General features: G+C 38.4%; 2 protein-coding genes across 2 annotated transcripts in view; one reads left to right on the top strand and one right to left on the bottom strand.

Annotated features, from left to right (window-relative positions):
* The window catches only part of LOC144647555 (uncharacterized), a 39,017-nt gene extending 35,654 nt beyond the window's left edge, over positions 1 to 3,363 (bottom strand). The window contains exon 1 of the mRNA XM_078507348.1: positions 3,241 to 3,363. The gene's annotated coding sequence lies outside the window, so the exon portion shown is untranslated. The remainder of the gene's footprint in view (positions 1 to 3,240) is intronic.
* Positions 3,364 to 4,249: 886 nt separating this feature from the next.
* On the top strand, positions 4,250 to 20,645 carry LOC144647123 (peroxisomal sarcosine oxidase-like). The gene is made up of 9 exons (XM_078506878.1): positions 4,250 to 4,508; positions 4,586 to 4,737; positions 5,968 to 6,181; positions 7,819 to 7,948; positions 9,615 to 9,667; positions 10,322 to 10,471; positions 15,592 to 15,771; positions 16,298 to 16,373; positions 18,690 to 20,645. The coding sequence occupies exons 1-9, from the start codon at positions 4,398 to 4,400 to the stop codon at positions 18,821 to 18,823; spliced, it is 1,200 nt and encodes a 399-aa protein (XP_078363004.1). The 5' UTR covers positions 4,250 to 4,397; the 3' UTR covers positions 18,824 to 20,645.
* The last annotated feature ends 30 nt before the right edge of the window (positions 20,646 to 20,675 follow it).

Raw genomic sequence — 20,675 nt, 5'->3', positions numbered from 1 at the left:
TCATGTCTGAAGAAGGCGATATATTTATCCCTATTGACTCCAATCTGTTCAAAAAGTGATGAGTTAACCTTTTGTCACAAAACACTGCCATCTTTATACAAAGATACAGTTACAGCGACCAAAAATCAAATAAGCCCCGTTTCTCTGGCCTTTTATTTAATAATTCTCCCACCCCTCCCCCCTTATTTTCTGATATCACGTGTCACGTCTTTTATGCCGTGGACCTACATTTGCATTAAAACCATTGATATTTCATTCAAATAATACATGTGCAATCGCGTTATAGTGAAAAAAGCAAGTTCAGTGCCGAGCTCACAAATACAATCCTAGACAAAAGTCCTGGGACACTTAACCAATTCGACGATAAATTGACATTGTATTGACCTCCCCCTCCCCACCACCAATTCAATGTTAGTTTCTATCCATCATACCGTGGGACAATATCTCAACATTGTTTTGGGGGGAAAGAGGGGCTCGGAAAATCAAACAATGAGTTCTAAATGCAAAGGGAATGGTCACTGACCACTATTTCTTTGAGTGTCCCAAGGATTTTTGTCTAGGATTGTAGTTTGAAGAATGCAAAATAGGAGTATCGTAGGTCGGCATAATTTCACTCATGAAATTAAGAAGATTTAAACCCCCTTTAATTTTCCGTAAATATATAACCATACCAAAAAAATAAAAAAATAAACATCATATAAAAAGATAAAAAGTAATCTCTTTTGAAGACCTCCATGTCTCTTTTCTCGGCGGCGCGGTCGACTGCTCTTTAGGGATATTCCTTTAAATTTAAAACTTCAAAAAGTGGTTTATATTTAATTGCAAGAGCAGATGAAACATCGTCTCGTAGTTTAGGAAGAGCACCGACCGAGAGACGCAATTATACTTTTCTTCTTGGTTTCATTAAAGCAATTCACCGATTAGATAACATAAAAATGTAATAATGAGTTTTTTTTAAAGAAAAATTTTTTGTATTCATTATAGAATTTAAAGTGATCGTACAAATACTTACTGGTTGATGGCGCAGATGTGTTCAAACTTCAAAAAAAATTGGTCAATTTTTGTTTAGTTTTCTATATTGCCGCCAGAACCATGCACAATTTTAAACCTTTTAATGAACCCTTAAAATCGTTTCAACAACACTTATCTATGAAGCATTTGTTACAAATGTATGAAAAAAAAGAAACTCTCGAAAAACCTGATTTTGATTTTTTAAATTTCCCTTCTTAATTAAGCTTCTAATTTGTGCAAATGTTGCTAATTCGCACTTATTTTGCATTAATTTATATAGGTAAAACAACTTACCCCGGTCTTGGCTATTTCCTTTGTGTTTAAGGTCTCGAAGGTGTGAAAGGCTAGCGACTAAAAACACAAATGATGAATAATAATCGAGCGCGAATGGTTATTAACAGAGGTCACAAGCTAAGAATTCAACAGGTAAGTCGGCAGATCAACGGACCATTTCAGCAAAAATCTGCTCTGAAGGCCTGCTATCCCTGTCAAATTATCTTTAGTGAAATGCCACCACGAACCTTTGTAATATGGGAAATATAAAGGGCTATTGTTTTCCGAGAGGTAGAAATGTTCTTTTGAGTATGGAAAAACGCCAGCTACGTTTTCGGAAAGGTAATAACAGCTTGCAAATTTGGGTAAGGAGATTTTGCCCCCTTAAGTTTCTGCCACTTAAATATTCAGCTAGAAAATCCGACAAAAATTGACTGTGTCAGTTTACATAAATTTCCATTTAAGAGGCCCTTAAAGTAACGAGGAAACAGTACAACGACATTTGAAGACTTTAAAAACTGAATTTTTTTTTGGTTGAGTGTTCTCGATAGCTAACCTCTACATGGAAGATTTTGAAGAGCTGGTGATAGCAACTGCGATCAATAAAACAATAGCCTGGTTTTCATTAGCGATACTAATGTCGATAACAGGTACCTTATTACAGCAGTTTTTGCTTCATCTATAAATATTCCCGCCTTAAAATAAAATCGTGACATTAAAGTCGTCAACTGAATAACATGTCGCAAAACTAAGTATGCACGGAAATAAATTTAACCCTTTTATACGCTTTTTGCGATTAGTTTGCAGAATGCAAAAAAAGGAGTATCGTTGGTGGGCAGAAATTCACTAATAAAATTCAGAAGATTCAAGCCACCTTTAATTTTCCGTAAATCTCCATTTTCGCGCTTTGGAGCTGTTCATCTCTTTTGAGGACCTCGATGTCCCTTTTCTCGGCGATGGACTGTTCTTTAGGGTTATTCCTTTAAATTTTAAACTTAAAAAAAAATTGTTTTATATTTTATTGCAAGAACAGAAAAAACATCGTCTCGTAGATTTGTAAGAGCACCGACCGAGAGACGCCATTATAATTTTCTTCAAGGTTTCATAACAGCAAGGCGCCAAAAGGATAACATTTAGCTCATTGAAGGTGAGAAAATGGTCGCTGATTTGCCGTTTCTTGAATATCCCGGATATCTTAACCATCGTTGGAGCGTACCAAATTCTCGAATGCTCCAAAAAGAATGTGTACTGCCTACCCTTATTTCGGCAGCAATTATTTCTCACGATTACAGGAGATAGCCCAAAGGGATCTTTTTGTATTGGTAGTTTGATATTGGACATATAGCGACAGTGTCAGCCTTGTAATTATCTGGTTGATAAGGCTCTAGTTATTTATAATTTTGGATATTAATCATTTTTTGGTTAGTCCAAAAGATGTTTATCTTCGATCGGGCTATGCTTTGTGTAAAAGTCTTTAATAATAAATGTTGTGAAATTGCTTTGCGTAAATTTGTATAAACTTATGTATTTCAACATGAGAAGTTATAATGTTCTAAAGTCAAATTACGCGCACACAATGTAACAATTAGATTTTTAGGGAAAAAATGTTGTATATCATTATAGAGTTTAAAGTGATCGTACAAATAATAACTGGATGATGGCGCGATGCGTTCAAACTTCAAAAAGAATTTGTTAATTTCTGTTTAGCTTTCTATATTGCCGCCAGAACCATGCACCAAAATTGTGCAAAAATCTTTAAAGCCTTTTTATAAACCCTTACAATCGTTTCAAAAAAACTTATCTAGGAAACTTTTGTTACAAATGTATGATATATCAGAAAATCTCGAAAAACATGAATTTGATTTTTGAACTTTCTCCTTAGTTAAGATTCTAATTTGTGGAGTTGTTGCTAATTTGCACTAATTTGTATTAATTTCCATAGGTAAAACAACTTACCCCGGTCTTGGCTATTTTCTTTGTGTTTAAGGTCTCGAAGATGTGAAAGGCTAGCGACTAAAAACACAAATGATGAATAAACGAGCGCGAATGGTTATTAACAGAGGTCACAAGCTAAGAATTCAACAGGTAAGTCGGCAGATCAACGGACCATTTCAGCAAAAATCTGCTCTGAAGGCCCGCTATCCCTGTCAAATTATCTTCAGTGAAATGCCACCACGAACCTTCGTAATATGGGAAATATAAAGGGCTATTGTTTTCCGAGAGGTAAAAATGTTCTTATGAGTATGGAAAAACGCCAGCTACGTTTTCGGAAAGGTAACAACAGCTTGCAAATTTGGGTAAGGAGATTTTGCCCCCTTAAGTTTCTGCCACTTAAATATTCAGCTAGAAAATCCGACAAAAATTGACAGTGTTAGTTTACATAAATTTCCATTTAAGAGGCCCTAAACGTTACGAGAATACAGTACAGCAAAATTTAAGACTTTAAACTGATATTTTTTTTTGGTTGAGTGTTCTACATAGAACCTCTACATAGAAGAATTTGAGGAGCTTGTGATAGCAACTGCGATCAATAAACCAATAGCCTGGTTTTCAATAGCGACACTAATGTCGATAACAGGTACCTCATTACAGCAATTTTGCTTTATCTATAAATATTCTCGCCACGGTCACGTCGTAAACGACGTGACCGTGACGTAACACGAGACAAAAAGGCGAGGAAAAGAAAAGTAGGCAAAAAGTCGAGAAAAAAGTTGAGAAAAAATTCGAGATAAAAGTCGGTTAAAAGAATTCGAGAAAAAAGTCAAGAATAAAAGTCGTGAATGAAGTCGAGAAAAAAGTGGGGGAAAAAGTCGGGAAAGAAGGTCGAGGAAAAAGGTCGAGAAACATGTCGGGAAAAAGTCGGGAGAACAGAGAAAATTCGAGGGGAAAAGTGGGAAAAATCCAAAATCGAGCGTCCGTCACGGTACCATCCGCATCACGTGACCCGGCGGTTGCGTGACGGAAAATGGTGGCGCACAACACGGTTTGCTAACATTGCACAATCTTCCACGATTACTGTACTTTTGTTTGCAGCATTTTCCGTTAGAAACCTCAACTACTTAGTGCGTGCAAGATAGTACAGCTCGTTCCTGTGTCCTCGTGTAAACTTCAACATGTCTTCAAACCCAACATACGATGTTTGTGTGATCGGAGCTGGTGTAGTTGGAAGCTCTACAGCCCGTTACCTTGCCTCAAGAGGACAAAAAACCCTTTTATTGGAGCAGGTAAGTTTTCAGAACTCTTCCAGTATAAATATAACAGCAGCAAGCAAGTTATAAGCTTATATTTTTTGCTTCTAAAGTTTCCTCTTCCACACTGGCGAGGCAGCTCTCATGGGCAGACCAGAATCATTCGTGGCTCCTATCCTGAACCTTATTATACTAAAATGGTTGTTGAAGCGCTGGAGATGTGGAAGCAGATTGAAGCAAAAGCACAGCAAGAAATACTTATCACGTAAGTATTTATCGCTTCTCCCAGTCTCGGTACCAAGGTATCCACAAGTGCCCGTCCCCTCCCCCACCCAGAGTGTCTGACTTGCAGACTGCAGACTATGAGTGCAACTCAGGTTCCCAGCAGGGTGAGGGTGGGGGTACTTGGGATTTCAAGTGACAGGAATGATCGAATGGGGGTGAAAATCAAGACCCAAAAAAATCCCTAGGGCTTCTAAAAAAAAAAAACCCTTGACCAAAAATTACCCCACAAAAATCAACAGCAAAACATGTTTGGTTGTACTTTACACAACTACATGTACACAGCCAAGGCATTTAATTATTAGATTGTTTGTATCCCCTACCCCATTAATCAAAAACTGAATACTTGCAAAATTTTCCTACCCCAAAAAATCCTTCAACCATTCTCATCACTTGAAATCCCAAGTACCTCCCCTGGTGTCAGGTTACCATCACTATTACTATTCTCAGCCCGGCTAGCCGAGATCCCGGCATCGCGATACCGGGATCTCGGCTAACCGGGCTGGCCCGGTTGTCATTACTATTCATTACTATTCTCCCACCCTTCCCCCCCCCCCCCCCCCCCCCCCCATCACACAAACCTTTAAGAACGGGTCAATAAGTAGAGAATGAGAGATCCTGGCATCGCGATACCGGGATCTCGGCTAACCGGGCTGGCCCGGTTGTCATTACTACAGTTATGCAGCTGGATGGGTTACTTTACTTCTACATCCTATTTAGAAGGAGTAGCATTAATTATCTCGTCGGATATTGTGCTCGGAAGAGAAATTTAATGCTGGCCCGCTTAGCCGGGCTGGCCCGGTGAACGCGATTACATGGAAATTTTTCAGCCCGGCTAGCCGAGATCCCGGCATCGCAATACCGGGATCTCGGCTAACCGGGCTGGCCCGGTTGTCATGTAATCGCATAGTTGACTTTTGTTGCGTTTAACAGACGTCCCGAGATCTCGGCAAACCGAGCCAGCCCGGCTAACCAGGCCAGCCCGGCTCATGTAATCAGGCCCTTATAGCTTGTGTACCAATAGCTAAAGGATGCCTTAAACTTAATGCCATTGTAAACAATAGATTACTGACATTGACTGCTTGAAATGTCAGCCCCTTACCCCCACTTTAAAAAATGTGCCTTAAAGACCTACAGTAACCATAATACCCTGCCTCGGTGATGTAGAATCTGTTTCTGAGAGCTTAGTGAAAATTTAATTGAATCATTTCAGAAATGTCGGAATGTTATCAGTGGAAGATGGTCCTGGGAAAGGACTAAAAGAAATAAAGAAGTCGTTCAATGCTGCTGGAGAAATTTATGAAGTCTTGTCAAGCCAGAAACTGAAGCAAAGATTTCCAGAGTTGAGCTATCCACCAAGTTACACTGGGGTATTGGAAAGCTCAGCAGGGATTTTGATGGCTGATAAATGTTTGAGAGTGTTACAGGTAAAACATGATTCCGCAATATAATTTTGTTTGAAAATATTAAATTAAATATACTTCTTATTTACCGAGAGTGAGGTCATTACAGGGGAATCTCAGACCGAGGCCTTGATGTATTGACCGAGCGATAGCGAGGTCAATACATCAAGGCCGAGGTCTGAGATTGCCCTGTAATGACCGAACGGACGAGGTTAATAAGTTATTTATTATATGTCCTTTTAGCGCTATTCTAAACTGAAATATCTAAAAAACACCGAGGTGAAACTCGCTCTCGCTCTCTGTGGCTTTCTTCGTCGCTCATACCAAAGAAGTACGGTATGCTAATATTTTTCTTTCAGTTGTTGAAAAGATAGTTACATTTTGTCGGTATTTATTGTCGTTCTCGCAATCGCGCTAGTAGCTTTTACTCACAACTCAAAAAACCGCGAGCCGAGAAAATATTTCATAATGCCCGGTCATTACAAGAAAATAATGCCCACTCAGCAGCCAATCAGAGTGCGCGTACTATTGTAGCCATATAATAAATGTTTTTAATGTCCAACATTATTTTAATTTAATAACCTTTTATTTTGTTTGGAATGGGCCATCTTTTTACTCTGAAATACATGTACATGTAATTGTTGAGCATGAGAACTCTCATGCCAGGTGGATGAAATAAAGTGTATTCAATAAGAAAAACCTGGGGAATGGGGGACTCCCATATGAAAGAGAAGAGGTTGCTTGTCTCACCTACGGGTGTTAATCATGAAAAAGTGCTGTCATATTGACATGATGATTTAGTTTTAGACTTTAAGGTGTTAGGGGTTGCACTTGAAGAAATAAAAAATATGCCTGAAGTCATTGTCTGTGTTATAAAATGGTATAATTAAGGGGTCAAAAAAGCTTGGATCCTGCCCAGATTGGTTTCTGTTGGGAATTTACTACATGATCGGAAAGGAGCTGCATGTAGAAACCTTTCCCAATCCAATACAATTGACTGAATTTGATTATTTTTGTTCTCAGCTGTGTTAGTCAAGTGTTAGAAATGTGATGTCCATAAGTCACTTTTGAGATTAAAGGGATAGTTCGACAGTCTGGGGCATGTGCAAGCTTGGTCCAATCAATTCCATTGTCTATGAACCAATCAAATGTGAGTAGAAAACTCATCCATGTGTCCAGAATAAGTCCTATGGGTTGACAATAAATTTGATGTTCAACACTAGGTTTGACCTTTTCTCTATAAATCCATTTTCCGTGAAATTTGTGCATCATTCAGACTTTCTGGTTGTTAACACCAAGTCGCCTGTACATTTGTTCATTTGTACATATAGATGTAATTTTAGTTCTAGTTTCCTATTGGTTGATAATAAAGCGAACAAGCAAACAAATGGAATTATAATGAGAAATAACATATCTATTGCCATGTTTTTCTTGTATGACTGATATTTTCGAAGGCAAATTTTTATCACGCGCTTCCAATTGATAAACAATTGAATTGAATGGGCTTATGTTTATAGTAGCTTGCACACGCATGCGTCAAGTTATGAAACAGTCCCTGATATATTTTACAATTTAATCTGTAATTCTTACTAAATAAATGAAACAATGTTGGGGGCCCTTTCTAATTTTTTTTATTTTTTATATAACTGTTCCATCTGTAGGAACAATTTGTTGAATTTGGTGGCACACTGAAGGATGGCGAGGTTGTAACTGAAGTCCATCCAGGATCTCTTGTTACAATTAAAACAAGCAAGAATTTGTTCACAGCTCGCAAGGTCATATGTACAGCAGGTGAATAGCAACAGTGTTTCTATTAATTTTTTTTTCATTGAAGAATAATAAAAATGGTGCTGTGAAGTACTATGAATATTTTTTTTTGCTTTAAAAGTGCTAAATAATTATATTATTGTTGTCTAGTTTTGCAAAACGTTAATTGCGGGATGACCCCTTCATCAGCTGTAAAGTTCAAAACCGTTGAGTGACAATTAAACTTTGGTGCTGATGAAGGAAGGAAAGGAAAATTAGACAACAATTTATTACTTTTAAAGAAAAAAATACATTGATTTCAGCTGGCCGATCAAAGCACGATATTTTCTACCTCTACGGTGAAAAATAGCTGGCAAGTGTGGTCAAGTTAAGTGCCCGCTACTGCCGGCAGCCAGCTGCTATTTTAAACCCTCAGAGTACTAAAACACAAACTAGTGCTTCCCAGCACCTTCTTGTTATTCTATAAAAAATAATACTGGTAATAATAAAGATATTATAACAGGGTGCAATATATGTGTGCACGTCACAAAAAGTGGTTTTACCCTTTAAAAAATTAATGTCTATCTAGGTAAGACACTCTTTGTGCCTCGCCCACCTGGCATGGGTGCATTCACAGGTGAATTGGTGGTGGAGGAAAAATCTGTTGTTGACTCAAGTAATACTCCTAGGCAACATAACAGACATAAGAGAGAGCTTTTCTATAGACCAGTGGTAGACGTGCCCGGGGGGGTACTCCCATAAATTTCGGATAGGGGTGTGCCGCCAAGGTTCTTAAACCCTGACCCTATTTAAGGATAAAGAAAGCGAAAATTGATACCCTTTTAAAGGCTCAATACTGAAAAATGACACCCTATTCAAGGGAAGGAGAAGCGTTCTGTGACGACGCAAATCGACGTCTAACCGCCCATGGCAAAACACAAATCTTTATAAAATCAAAATCGCTTTACTAACACTCGAATGGATGCCTTTTTACGTTGAGCTGGGCGTTTATGTTAGCTGATAGAATTTAGGTACCGGGAACACATTGCCAAAAGGAGCAAAAATGATACCCTATTTAAGGACTGAGAACCTCAAAAACCATACCCTATCGGGCAGCACATACCTATATAGCCCATATATGGGAGTCCCCCCCCCCCCCCCCCGGGAAGGCGTGGTGGCCTAATGGTTAGCACACAGATCTCTGGATCAAATGGTCTGGGTTCAAGCCCTGGCCAGGGTCACTGTGTTGTGTTAAATAATAATAATAATAATAATAATAATTGGGCAAGATACTTTACTCTCATAGTGCTTCTTTCAACCCAGGTGTGTAAATGGGTACTGGAAAAATATTGCTGGGGGGTAACCCTGCGATGGACTAGCATCCCATCCAGGGGCAGTAGAAATACTACAATCCACTAACTGCTATAGAAATTGGGATATCAGTAACCTCTGCCAGTGTGAGCCACTTGACTATAAAGGCTTCCTTTTTCTATGGACCACATTATCTTTAATAAATTAATTGTTTTTTTCTGGCTTTTAAGTTCAATTGGTCAATCACCTAAGTGAAAGATGCAGCATATTACATTACTGTAGCTTAGAAAGAATGAATAAAGTAACATTAAAAGTGTAACTCGACAGTTAAATGAACTAGTGATATCAACCAATATCAAATAACAAATGACAATATCAGTCTTAAAATTGTGTTTTTTAGGACCTTGGACCAATAAACTGCTAAAACCATTAGGACTTACTTTGCCACTTAAGGTAAGAGCTAACAAAATGGTCAACCATCCTTTCTTGGATTCCTCTTCTATGGACTTCCCCTTCTTTCAACAGCCAACATGTAGCTTTGTCTCTTTCCACACTTGTTCAGATATGTCTGAGATTTTACTAAGAGATTTGTATGATGTCCAGTGTTAGATCAAGACCTTGAAATAAAAGACGTGGAGGGGAGGGGAGGGGAGGGGGCTTTTTTTGTGTGTGTACACCTAAAACTTTAGGTGGGGTACTCCCATAATTATAAGAGGGATGAGGAAGCTTTAAAATTGTAATTAAATCCCAATCTGGGCATGGTTCCAGCTTTCGTGACCCTATTGGGATATCATTTTCCATGCCTAAATGGTCGACTGCCAACTTAGTATGATGACATTTTTTATTTCTTAATTTGAAACCCTAAACAAGACCTTAACAGCTAAAGGTATACATACCTTTCTTTTCTAACACTCTACATAAGACCAAACTCCATAATTTGCATCCCTAGGCAAGGTGACAAGCATCCCTGTTCTTCTCATATGGGTGTCCCCCCCCCCCCCCCCACCCAATATGAAGTAAATCACATGTTGGAAATGTGTTTCAATTTGTAGCTTTAAATCTGCCATTTTCGCTACAAACTTCTTGTCTAATTGCTTTAATTTTTAGACAACAAAAACTACAGTTTTATACTGGAAGACAAAACAGCCTGGAATATACAGTCTAAAGAATGGGTTTCCTACTTTCTATGACTGTACAGTTTCTGGTGGAGAACGTTTATATGGTATTCCTTCATTTGAGTACCCTGATATGGTCAAGGTAAGCAGTGGTGTTTATGCACACGGCAAACTATTCTCTCCGGTCTCCACATGTTATAGTAATTTTAGGGGAGCATGGATGTCACAGTGGTGAGAGTGCTCGCACTTTACCAATATGGCCCGGGTTCGATTGCCAGACATGGCATCATTTGTGGGTTGAGTTTGTTGTGAGTTCTCGTCCTTGCTTTAGGGGTTCAGTTTTCTCTGTGTTCTCCGGTTTTCCTCTCTCCACAAAAACGAACACTACTTAATTCAATTCAAGTTTTGCTTACTGTCGTTTTACAGATCATGTGAGACATAAGTAGTTTGCACGCTGGTATGCAGACAAATCAGGAGCCTCTATTGTTCTTTCTCATTAGCATTTAACAAACTGCAACGGCAACGGCAACGAGAACATCACCAAACAAAAGGTTTAATGAGCAGGCCCTGGCCAGGTTGCTCGAAAGCTGGGTAACACTATCCACCGGATAAATCGCTATGATTGGCTTAAAAATCTCGCGCCACTTTCTCAGCCAATCAGAACTAAAACCAAAACCAATCATGACTCGCTGGTGCACGTTTTCCCGCGATTCGTGCCGGCTACATGTATTTGCTTCGAGTTTTGATTGGTTTACTGAATTGTCTGTGTCCTTTGTGATTGGCCAGAGTAATTACTTTGGTTTTGGTTTTACGACACTCAATTGAAAAACTGCTCTAATTGTTAGCAAAACATAGCAGGCTATCCACTGGATAGCGATTTATCCGGTGGATAGCGTTATCCAGCCTTCGAACAACCGGGCCAGAACAATAGCTCTGCACGTGCGTTTTGAATCTTAGTAGCTTTTATAGCTGCCCTCTGCAAAACAAATTCTAAAGACCAAATTTTGCGTATTTTGGACAACGTCAGCTAGGACGGCTTATTTTTGTATTGTTTTGTTCTATTTGTGGGTGAACGCCTCCTTTACATATTCAGCTGGAGCTTGCTCTAAAAGTGATAAAAACATGTACCCACAATACGTCTGGACAATCACGAAATTTTCAGGTTTAGTACAAATTCATTTTTTACCAGACGTTGTCAAACTTTGATAACCAGTGCACTTTGCGAATCGGTCTGCGGTCATCTTAACAAACACAAATTATGACGTCACAAACTAGTTATATTCCTAAAATTGCAGTGTGCAGTCATTCAAGAAACGTTTTTGTGAAGCCTTTGGATATCTTCGTATTTTTGCCGTAATTCGCACTTGAAGGCTCGGAAAGCAAATTTGTCTTTAATATTACTAAATAATGGTAGATTTTACTGTTTGGTTGGTTAAAATGGCATTTTAAAATTTCTGTTTCTTTGACCTTTTAAACTTCTTTCATGAGGATTGATATTTCATATATACGCACAGCAACTTTAAATTCCTTCCTTGTTGATTAACATATGTAAAAAACTTACTACAACTTTAAAACTTCATTCTTCTTCATTGAATCATGATATATACACACCGCAACTTTAAATCTTCTTTCTAGTGGATTAACACAGGATGTATACACACTGCAAGGAAGAAAAAAAACAAAAAACTTCTTCCTGTGGACTGACTCATGATATATACACACTGCAACTTTAAAACTTGTTTCTTGCGGATTGACTCATGATATATACACACTGCAACTTTAAAACTTCTTTTTAACCCCTACCTTGTGGATTGACACACGATATGTACACACCGCAACTTTAAGACTTCTTCCATGTGGATTGACTCATGATATATACACACTGCAAATTTAAAACGTCTTCCTTGTCGATTGACTCTTGATATATACACACCGCAACTTTAAAACTTCTTTTTTTGTGGATTGACACACGATATATACACACCGCAACTTTAAGACTTCTTCCATGTGGATTAACTCATGATATATACACACCGCAACTTTAAAACGTCTTCCTTGTGGATTGACTCTTGATATATACACACCGCAACTTTAAAACGTCTTCCTTGAGGATTGACTCTTGATATATACACACCGCAACTTTAAAACGTCTTCCTTGTGGATTGACTCTTGATATATACACACCGCAACTTTAAAACGTCTTCCTTGAGGATTGACTCTTGATATATACACACCGCAACTTTAAGACTTCTTCCATGTGGATTGACTCATGATATATACACACTGCAACTTTAAAACGTCTTCCTTGTGGATTGACTCTTGATATATACACACCGCAACTTTAAAACTTCTTTTTTTGTGGATTGACACACGATATATACACACCGCAACTTTAAGACTTCTTCCATAATACACATGATATATACACACCGCAACTTTAAAACGTCTTCCTTGTGGATTGACTCTTGATATATACACACCGCAACTTTAAAACGTCTTCCTTGTGGATTGACTCATGATATATACACACCACAACTTTAACACTTCTTCCTTGAGGATTGACTCTTGATATATACACACCGCAACTTTAAAACGTCTTCCTTGTGGATTGACTCATGATATATACACACCGCAACTTTAAAACTTCTTCCTTGTGGATTGACACGTGATATATACACACCGCAACTTTAAAACTTCTTCCTTGAGGATTGACTCATGATATATACACACCGCAACTTTGAAACTTCTTCCTTGTGGATTGACTCATGATATATACACACCGCAACTTTAAAACTTCTTCCTTGTGGATTGACTCATGATATATACACAACGCAACTTTAAAACTTCTTCTTTGTGGATTGACACGTGATATATACACACTGCAACTTTGAAACTTGAATGCAGCTGTTCTTGGAGATTTTGTTGGATATGAAAAACTTACGTGCTGTAAATTTTTGTGCGTTTTTTTCTCTCTTACCTTTTTTTCGTACAATCATTTCTCTACAAATCTGCGTATGGATGTAGTTGTTGTTGTTTTGGTTTCCTGGTATGGGCGCGCCGTTCTATAACTGTTTTGATTTAGCTTCGCTAAAACAGAACACAACTGAGATGATTCAAATGTTGTATCCTTAGTTTGCATTGTTTTGTCACTATTCTTTTGTTACGTCACGTTATGCGCGCGCGCAGCACGTTGGGGTCGCGCGCGGGTTTACGAGTGTGTCAAAATTTGAAATATTCTGAGCAAATCGGTGTACGAGTACAGTACGATAGCAAGGTGAAATAAATGTAATTTCTCTTGGCTAAATGTGCACTTTCTTTAACTGGGATTAGTGATATGAGGACACTAGTCTTAATTTTGTTTGTTTTTTATTTTGTTTCTAAACGGTAGAACTATGTGATGTCGGTATAGATGGGAAAAGTTGATATTTACTTTTGATTATGTTTTGTAAGGTGAGAAATTAAAAGCATTGCTCAAGGAACTTTGTAATTACTGGATAACTATCTTCTATTCCAGCCTTCATCTCTTAACTTTTTTGGGGATCGCGATTTATTTTCGCCATATATTTTTCGGTTAGTTATCGAGGGACAGTGTTTCCAAAAAGTTAGGAGTTTTCGACACTAAAAAGCATTTCCAGTGTTTTGCAGTTGTTTTGGTTAGGGCGGTACGTTGCTCAAAGATGACATGCAGAACAAGACTTTTCAAAAAAACACCAAATAATAATCCTGAAAATTTTGTCACAACAAGTTATTGATGTCTTCCGTGGGCTAAAAACGAAGATATTGTGATTTAAGCGGGCATTCTCATCAGCGAAACGGATTACTTTTTCGTGATTGTTATTTGTGACAGCCAACAGTCAGACGACTGTCCACCCCTCCTCCCCCCTAGCCTCTAGTTTCCGTTTAAATAAAGTGACAGTTCGACTAGTACGTTTTGCTGCAAGAGTAATACGCGCAGCCCGTTTTTGCATACGGAGAACTCTCTCGAGTGCCTCTTTATTACACGATGTCCATACTGTGCTTGCATACATGAAGAGTGGTTTGATTACTGCGTTGTAGTAGATCAATTTTTGATTCTTTTTCAAGCAGAAGCTTATATGGCGAAGAAGACCAATTCGTTTTGAAAGTTTGTTACATAGTTCGTCAACATGTGCTTCGTAAGTTAGGTCCTCGTCTATTATCACTCCAAGAAGTTTATGGCTACCAACTTGTTCAATTTCTTGTTCAATTTCTGCATTTGCATCCTAGCACTAAATTAATACCAACACCTTCATTGGATTTTCAAGTAGCACTAAATCTTGGTGACACTGCCCCTTTAACGTTAAAAAAATGATGGAATGCTCTCAGTGCTTATGGATCAATACTCAAAGTAACAACTTGACAAAGTTAAAGCTAGTGGTTTAGAGCAGTTTTCAATTGAGTGTCGTAAAACTAAAACCAAAGTAATTACTCTGGCCAATCACAAAGGACACAGACAATCCAGTGAACCAATCAAAACTCAAAGCAAATACATGTAGCCGGCACGAAGCGCGCGAAAACGTGCGCGCGCGAGTCACGATTGGTTTTGGTTTTACTTCTGATTGGCTGAGAAAGTGGCGCGAGATTTTTAAACCAATCACTAAGCGTAGCAATGCAAAACCAAAGCAAACGCAATTACACTTTCGACACTCAAGTGAAAACTGCTCAAACGTTCAAAAAAGGATGGAATGCTTTCAGTGCTTATGGATCAATACTCAATGTAACAACTTGACAAAGTTGAAACTACAGTTGAACCCCGGTAACTCGAACTCTAAAGGGAAACGAAGAACAGTTCGAGTTAGCGGGGTTTCGAGTTATCGGGGTCGATTGAATATTTAATTTGCCAAGTTAATAATTGATACTTCACTTATTTTTCAGCACTGCAGTATACAGTACAGTGCATATTGAACTTATCTTGTCAGAAACTCTAACACGACTAAAACATTTTTTGATAACAGTTAAAAATGGGTTTGAAATACTTTATCTGTTCTTTGCTCTAATCAATAGGCAACCGTGGCGAATTTCAAGAACTGGAATTCGAATTTTGTTCAAGGGAAACAAAATTCAGTTCGAGTTAGCGGGGTTTTCGAGTTATTCGAGTTCGAGTTAACCGAGTAAAAATGACTGAAAAGTGGGGTAAATTCAAGGGAAATGGAAGTTAGTTCGAGTTAGCGGGGTTGTTCGAGTTATCCGAGTTCAAGTCACCGGGATTCTACTATAGTGGTTTATTTTTTCTTTTCATCACAGTTTGGGCCAAGTGGTCAATGTCAACTGCCAGAAATGCGTCAAGAGGTTGACCCAGATTTAAGGGATAGTCACCGAGACCTTGTGGAAATACACATACAGAGAATAAGGGGCTACATTGAAAAGCACTTTCCTCGTATTGATCATCGTGAGCCTGCCATAGTGGAGGCTTGTACTTATACGGTATGTAAATACTTAAGACCCGGAAGTCGAGTAATATTTATTTCGAGTACCAGAATAATTTAAATCCTATTGCGTTATTTCCTGCCATGTAAGTAATTATCCGTGATAACATCAACAACAATTTCCTATTAAAAATGAATTTCAAAGTTTACAATCTCAGTAAAATCTTGTAAAATCGTCTCTGAGCGATTCAGTGGATTTCAGTGGAACTTCGAAATTGTCGATGTTTGGTGTTGTTAAAAAAGATTTCTTTTTATAAGATATTTAAAGCAGTAACACAAAAGCTTGCAATAAGGTGTAAATTATTTTGTCCAATAACTACTCAAAGTCCTGGCGGATTCCATCTTAATCTTAGTTTTACCTCTCTGTGGGTTCTATTTGCTCTGACTATTTAAAAATCTAAGAAGTGTGGAAATGGATGAGGGGGGATATCTTGTAGATCATATTTGTTTTCAGGTTTAACCTGTTTTCAACCACGTTTAAACTGCTTCAACCTAAAGATGAAACTATTTTTTTTTTAATCCAGCTCACCCCAGATGAGAACTTTGTGCTGGATAAACATCCAAGGTTTCCAAATATTATCATTGGTGCTGGTTTTTCTGGTAGGTGGTTTTTGTTGTTACTTATTTGCTTCTCAAACTCATTACAAGTTAAAACAAAAAATCATAACCGTGAAGGAGGTTTGGAGCAACAATTAAAATTGTTGTCACTAAAAAGTCTTCGACAAGGAGTCACACAAACAAAATAATAACACATTAAAAAATAGTAAAATATTAAAAAGCGATCTCTGGTTAAAAATATGATGAAAACGAGCTTTCGACTACCAGTCTGTAGTCTTTGACAAGTAATGAATAAAAAGCGCGAACGTTAAAATATATACTATAAAAAGTGTGAAAAAGCAAAATTATAATAAAAACAATAAAAATGTTTGTGTGCGGGTAAAAATGCTAATGAAAGGTTCAAAATAAAATTGGATATTGTCTTGGTAATTGTTTCGCATTATTGTCAGCATGGTTCGTAATTGCTGTGTGCCAGGATTCCAAAGTTTTTCTAACGCGAAAATTTCCTTTATCAATCACACGTGCACTGTCAAAATCGATGAAAGGATGCGACAGAGTGTTTCTTTTACACTCTGTCGCATCCTTTCATGACACTCTTAACTCAATTGACTCAAAAATAGCCTTTACCATTGAACATGAGAGTAACGGACAGATACCCTTCTTAGACACTTTGGTATCCAGGAGCAATGGCGTCATAACTATCGATGTTTACAGGAAATCTACTCACACAGACCGATATTTGGATTTTTATTCACACCATGAAAAGAAACACAAACTGAGTACTGCCTCTACTCTCCTGAATCGTGCTTCTAACCTCCCAAGTACCCCTGAGGGAAAAGCGAAAGAATTAAGTCACGTCACTGATGCTCTGAAATCGAACAGCTACCCACAATCGGTCATATCTAACATTCTGAAGAAGAAACCACCTCTGGCAATCACACCATCTCCAGAAGAATTGGTAGGAATGTTTTTCGGATGGGCTGATCCTTCAGACTCACATTGTGGCCTTGCGGTTTTACCTTACATCAAAGGCCTAACTGAACCTCTCTCGAGACTTCTAAGAAACAATGGAATCCAAACTACTAGCAGACCCCTTAAGACATTACAACAAGAGTTTGTTTCCCCGAAAGCAAGACCTCCGGCGGAACTACAAACAAATGTCGTCTATAAGATACCATGCGCCGACTGCCCGTGGAGTTACATCGGCGAGACGGGAAGATGTTTAAAAACAAGAAAAAAAGAACATATTAGAAACACAAAAACCTTTAAAAAAGGTTCCAACATCGCCTCACATGCCTGGTTGAACGACCATTCCATCGATTTTGACAGTGCACGTGTGATTGATAAAGGAAATTTTCGCGTTAGAAAAACTTTGGAATCCTGGCACACAGCAATTACGAACCATGCTGACAATAATGCGAAACAATTACCAAGACAATATTCAATTTTATTTTGAACCTTTCATTAGCATTTTTACCCGCACACAAACATTTTTATTGTTTTTATTATAATTTTGCTTTTTCACACTTTTTATAGTATATATTTTAACGTTCGCGCTTTTTATTCATTACTTGTCAAAGACTATAGACTGGTAGTCGAAAGCTCGTTTTCATCATATTTTTAACCAGAGATCGCTTTTTAATATTTTACTATGTCTTACCCTGGTTACTCGTCTATTTTTAAACATTAAAAAATGTTTGCAGAGGAGGATTCTTGTGGGGTGTTTATATGAGTCATGTTTAGATGAGAATGTCTGAATGTGGTCTGTTATATTTTACTTTTAATCCCTTGCTGTATGCGTCTTCGTAGGAGGCGCGAGGCCTAATGATTAGTGCGACGGACTCTGGATGGAGTGGTCCGGGTTGGGCAAGACACTCTCATAGTACTCTCATAGTACCTCACTCCACACTTGTGCACAAACAGGTTTTGGCGAATTTACTGTTGGGGGGGGGGGGGTACCCTGCGATGGATTATTGTAGCATCCCATTCAGGTTGGAATAGAAATGCTCCTAGCCGGAAACTAGGATAAGCTTCAGTCTGATAAGCCACTTGGCACCACTGCAGGCTTTTTACCTTTTTGACCATATGCGTCATCGCTAAAACTGAAAATGTTACTACAAAAGAACGTACAATCACGCAGTTTCTGACTACATTAACAACAACAACAAGTAAATACCGTGGATGATTAATCTCAAAAGCATAAAGTCATGATCCACCATCTATGTCATCTAGACAAGGGGGCCTTAATACAAGAATTGACCATCCAATACAACTTTTAGGGACGTACTACTGTTGTGTCTTGGAAAACACTAATCCCTTGAATGTCGCTTAATCGTGTTGTTAATTTACTATTCCCAGCTCACGGCTTCAAGCTTGGTCCAGTCAGTGGCAAGATCCTAGCGCAGTTGGCCATGAATGAAACACCATCCTATGACATGTCACCATTTAGGATTGCAAGATTCAAGCTGAATCAGCATAAATCATCACTTTGATAAAATGTTGAGTTAAGAAATGATATTGTTGGTGGTGGTATTGGCCGTTTTCAAACTAGAAGACGGACAAGTCGTCTGACGATTTGTTTGTCTAGTGTGAATTTAAGACGGCTTTTAGACGACTTGTCCGTTTAGACGACCAAGTCGTCCTCGAAATATCGTCTTCCTAGACGGCCAAATCGACGGACAAATTCAGACGACTTGTGCGTCCAAAATCGTGTCTGTCCCGTTTTCACACTAAGACGATTTGTCCGTCTCTAGTGTGAAAATGGCCAGTGTTTTGATTTGGTGACAATTGTTTTGGTTTTGGTCCTGAATAGTTGAAAAAAAGACAGCTCGTTAAAGGAGCTACGTAACAGACAACTCGACTTGAAAAAATTGGCAATTTTTTTTAAGTTTGTGGCTCATAATCCGTCTTAATCTTCGTCAGTCGAAACCATCCTTGGTTATTTCCAGGTTTTTATTACTCCGTTTGTGTTTTTCTTCCTTAGAAAACTATTATTTTGAGGTTTCCTTAATTTAAAAGAAATCAGAAAAAAGACTTAAAATATTATATCGTGACATAGCTCCTTTAATCACGCCCTGACGTGTAAAAATTGTATTAGACGCCCCTCTCTTATAAACGCCCCGGGTCTAATAGACGCCCCCCTCCAAGAATCGCCTCGAAAACCAAGGAAACGCTACATAAAGTAAAATCATGCAAAATATTTAGTTTCTTGCTTGACTCGGACATCGAAGAAGCCAACGATGCCAACATGTTTGACCCCGATGACAATGAAGACATCGATATCGAACTATGAACGACATCTGTAGGCTTTGCATTAGCGCAGATTAGATAAGTCTCTCATTTACGCTGTTTTCTATCTTATTCCGCAAGCAAAATACGCATCTTTTTTGTTTTGTTTACGCTGTTACAGTAAAATTGTAATAAACGCCTCGTATCTATTTAACGTCCCCCTCAGGACCCCTAACATTTAATAGACGCCCCTGGCGCTTTCTAGATCATTTACAGTATTGATGGCGGCCATGGGCTTATAAACGGAAGGGGGCGGGGGGGGGGGGGGAGATGGGGCTTATAAGCGGATTAAAAAACGTTTCAAAGTGAGCTACATCAGCGTTGATCGAAATAACCTTTTTTATCAACTGACTTTGAATTATGCTTTAAAAACACATAATAAATCAAATTCATTTCAATATATTTTTTATTTTTTAATGTAAATTTTTAATGTAATTTTAACTGGAAGTACCACACGACATGATATGCTTCCAGCTTTAACTACATATCGTGTATAAATAAAGTTTTTGCTGGCGAACCCTAGCGAGGCAGCAGCCTATTCTTTGCAATAGCGAGATTTTAGTCGATTGCGTTTTTATATCTGGGGTAATCCGTGTGCAATCCGGGGTATTCACTCTATTGTGCTTGTGATGACATCACGTAAAACGCACTTGGTAATCGCACCATCCGCATCCGCAACCGCAACACTGGTCTGCAAACAAGCTCCCAAGTGTCATAAAGTGTGGCAAGGCGAAAACGATTGGCGAGCGAAGCTTTCCTTCTTTTACCTGCCGGCATACAACTGCCTACTCTGACCTACAATCATTGACAAAACCTGGACAAAACCTTGGCACAGTTGCTGTTTTTCTTACTTGAAAAATGAAAAAGTCAACTCAAATAATTCCCCCTCTCCCCCTTTGCAAAGTTGCGTAGCATGCAAAGAAAAAATACCTTTAATTGCTACCTACTTTTTCCCACAAACTGAAACGCACTGCACTAAGAGTTTGGGCACATTGTGTTATCCGACACTGAAACGGGGGTATGGGGGTGGGTTAGCCTGTTTAAGGCTCTCGGTAG

The sequence above is a fragment of the Oculina patagonica genome, chromosome 3 (genome assembly GCF_052425735.1).
Source record: "Oculina patagonica isolate OP01 chromosome 3, crgOcupat, whole genome shotgun sequence".
Classification (NCBI taxonomy): Eukaryota; Metazoa; Cnidaria; class Anthozoa; order Scleractinia; family Oculinidae; genus Oculina; species Oculina patagonica.
The sequence above is the reverse complement of the archived record's forward strand: the minus strand, read 5'-3'. Positions and strand labels throughout refer to the sequence as shown.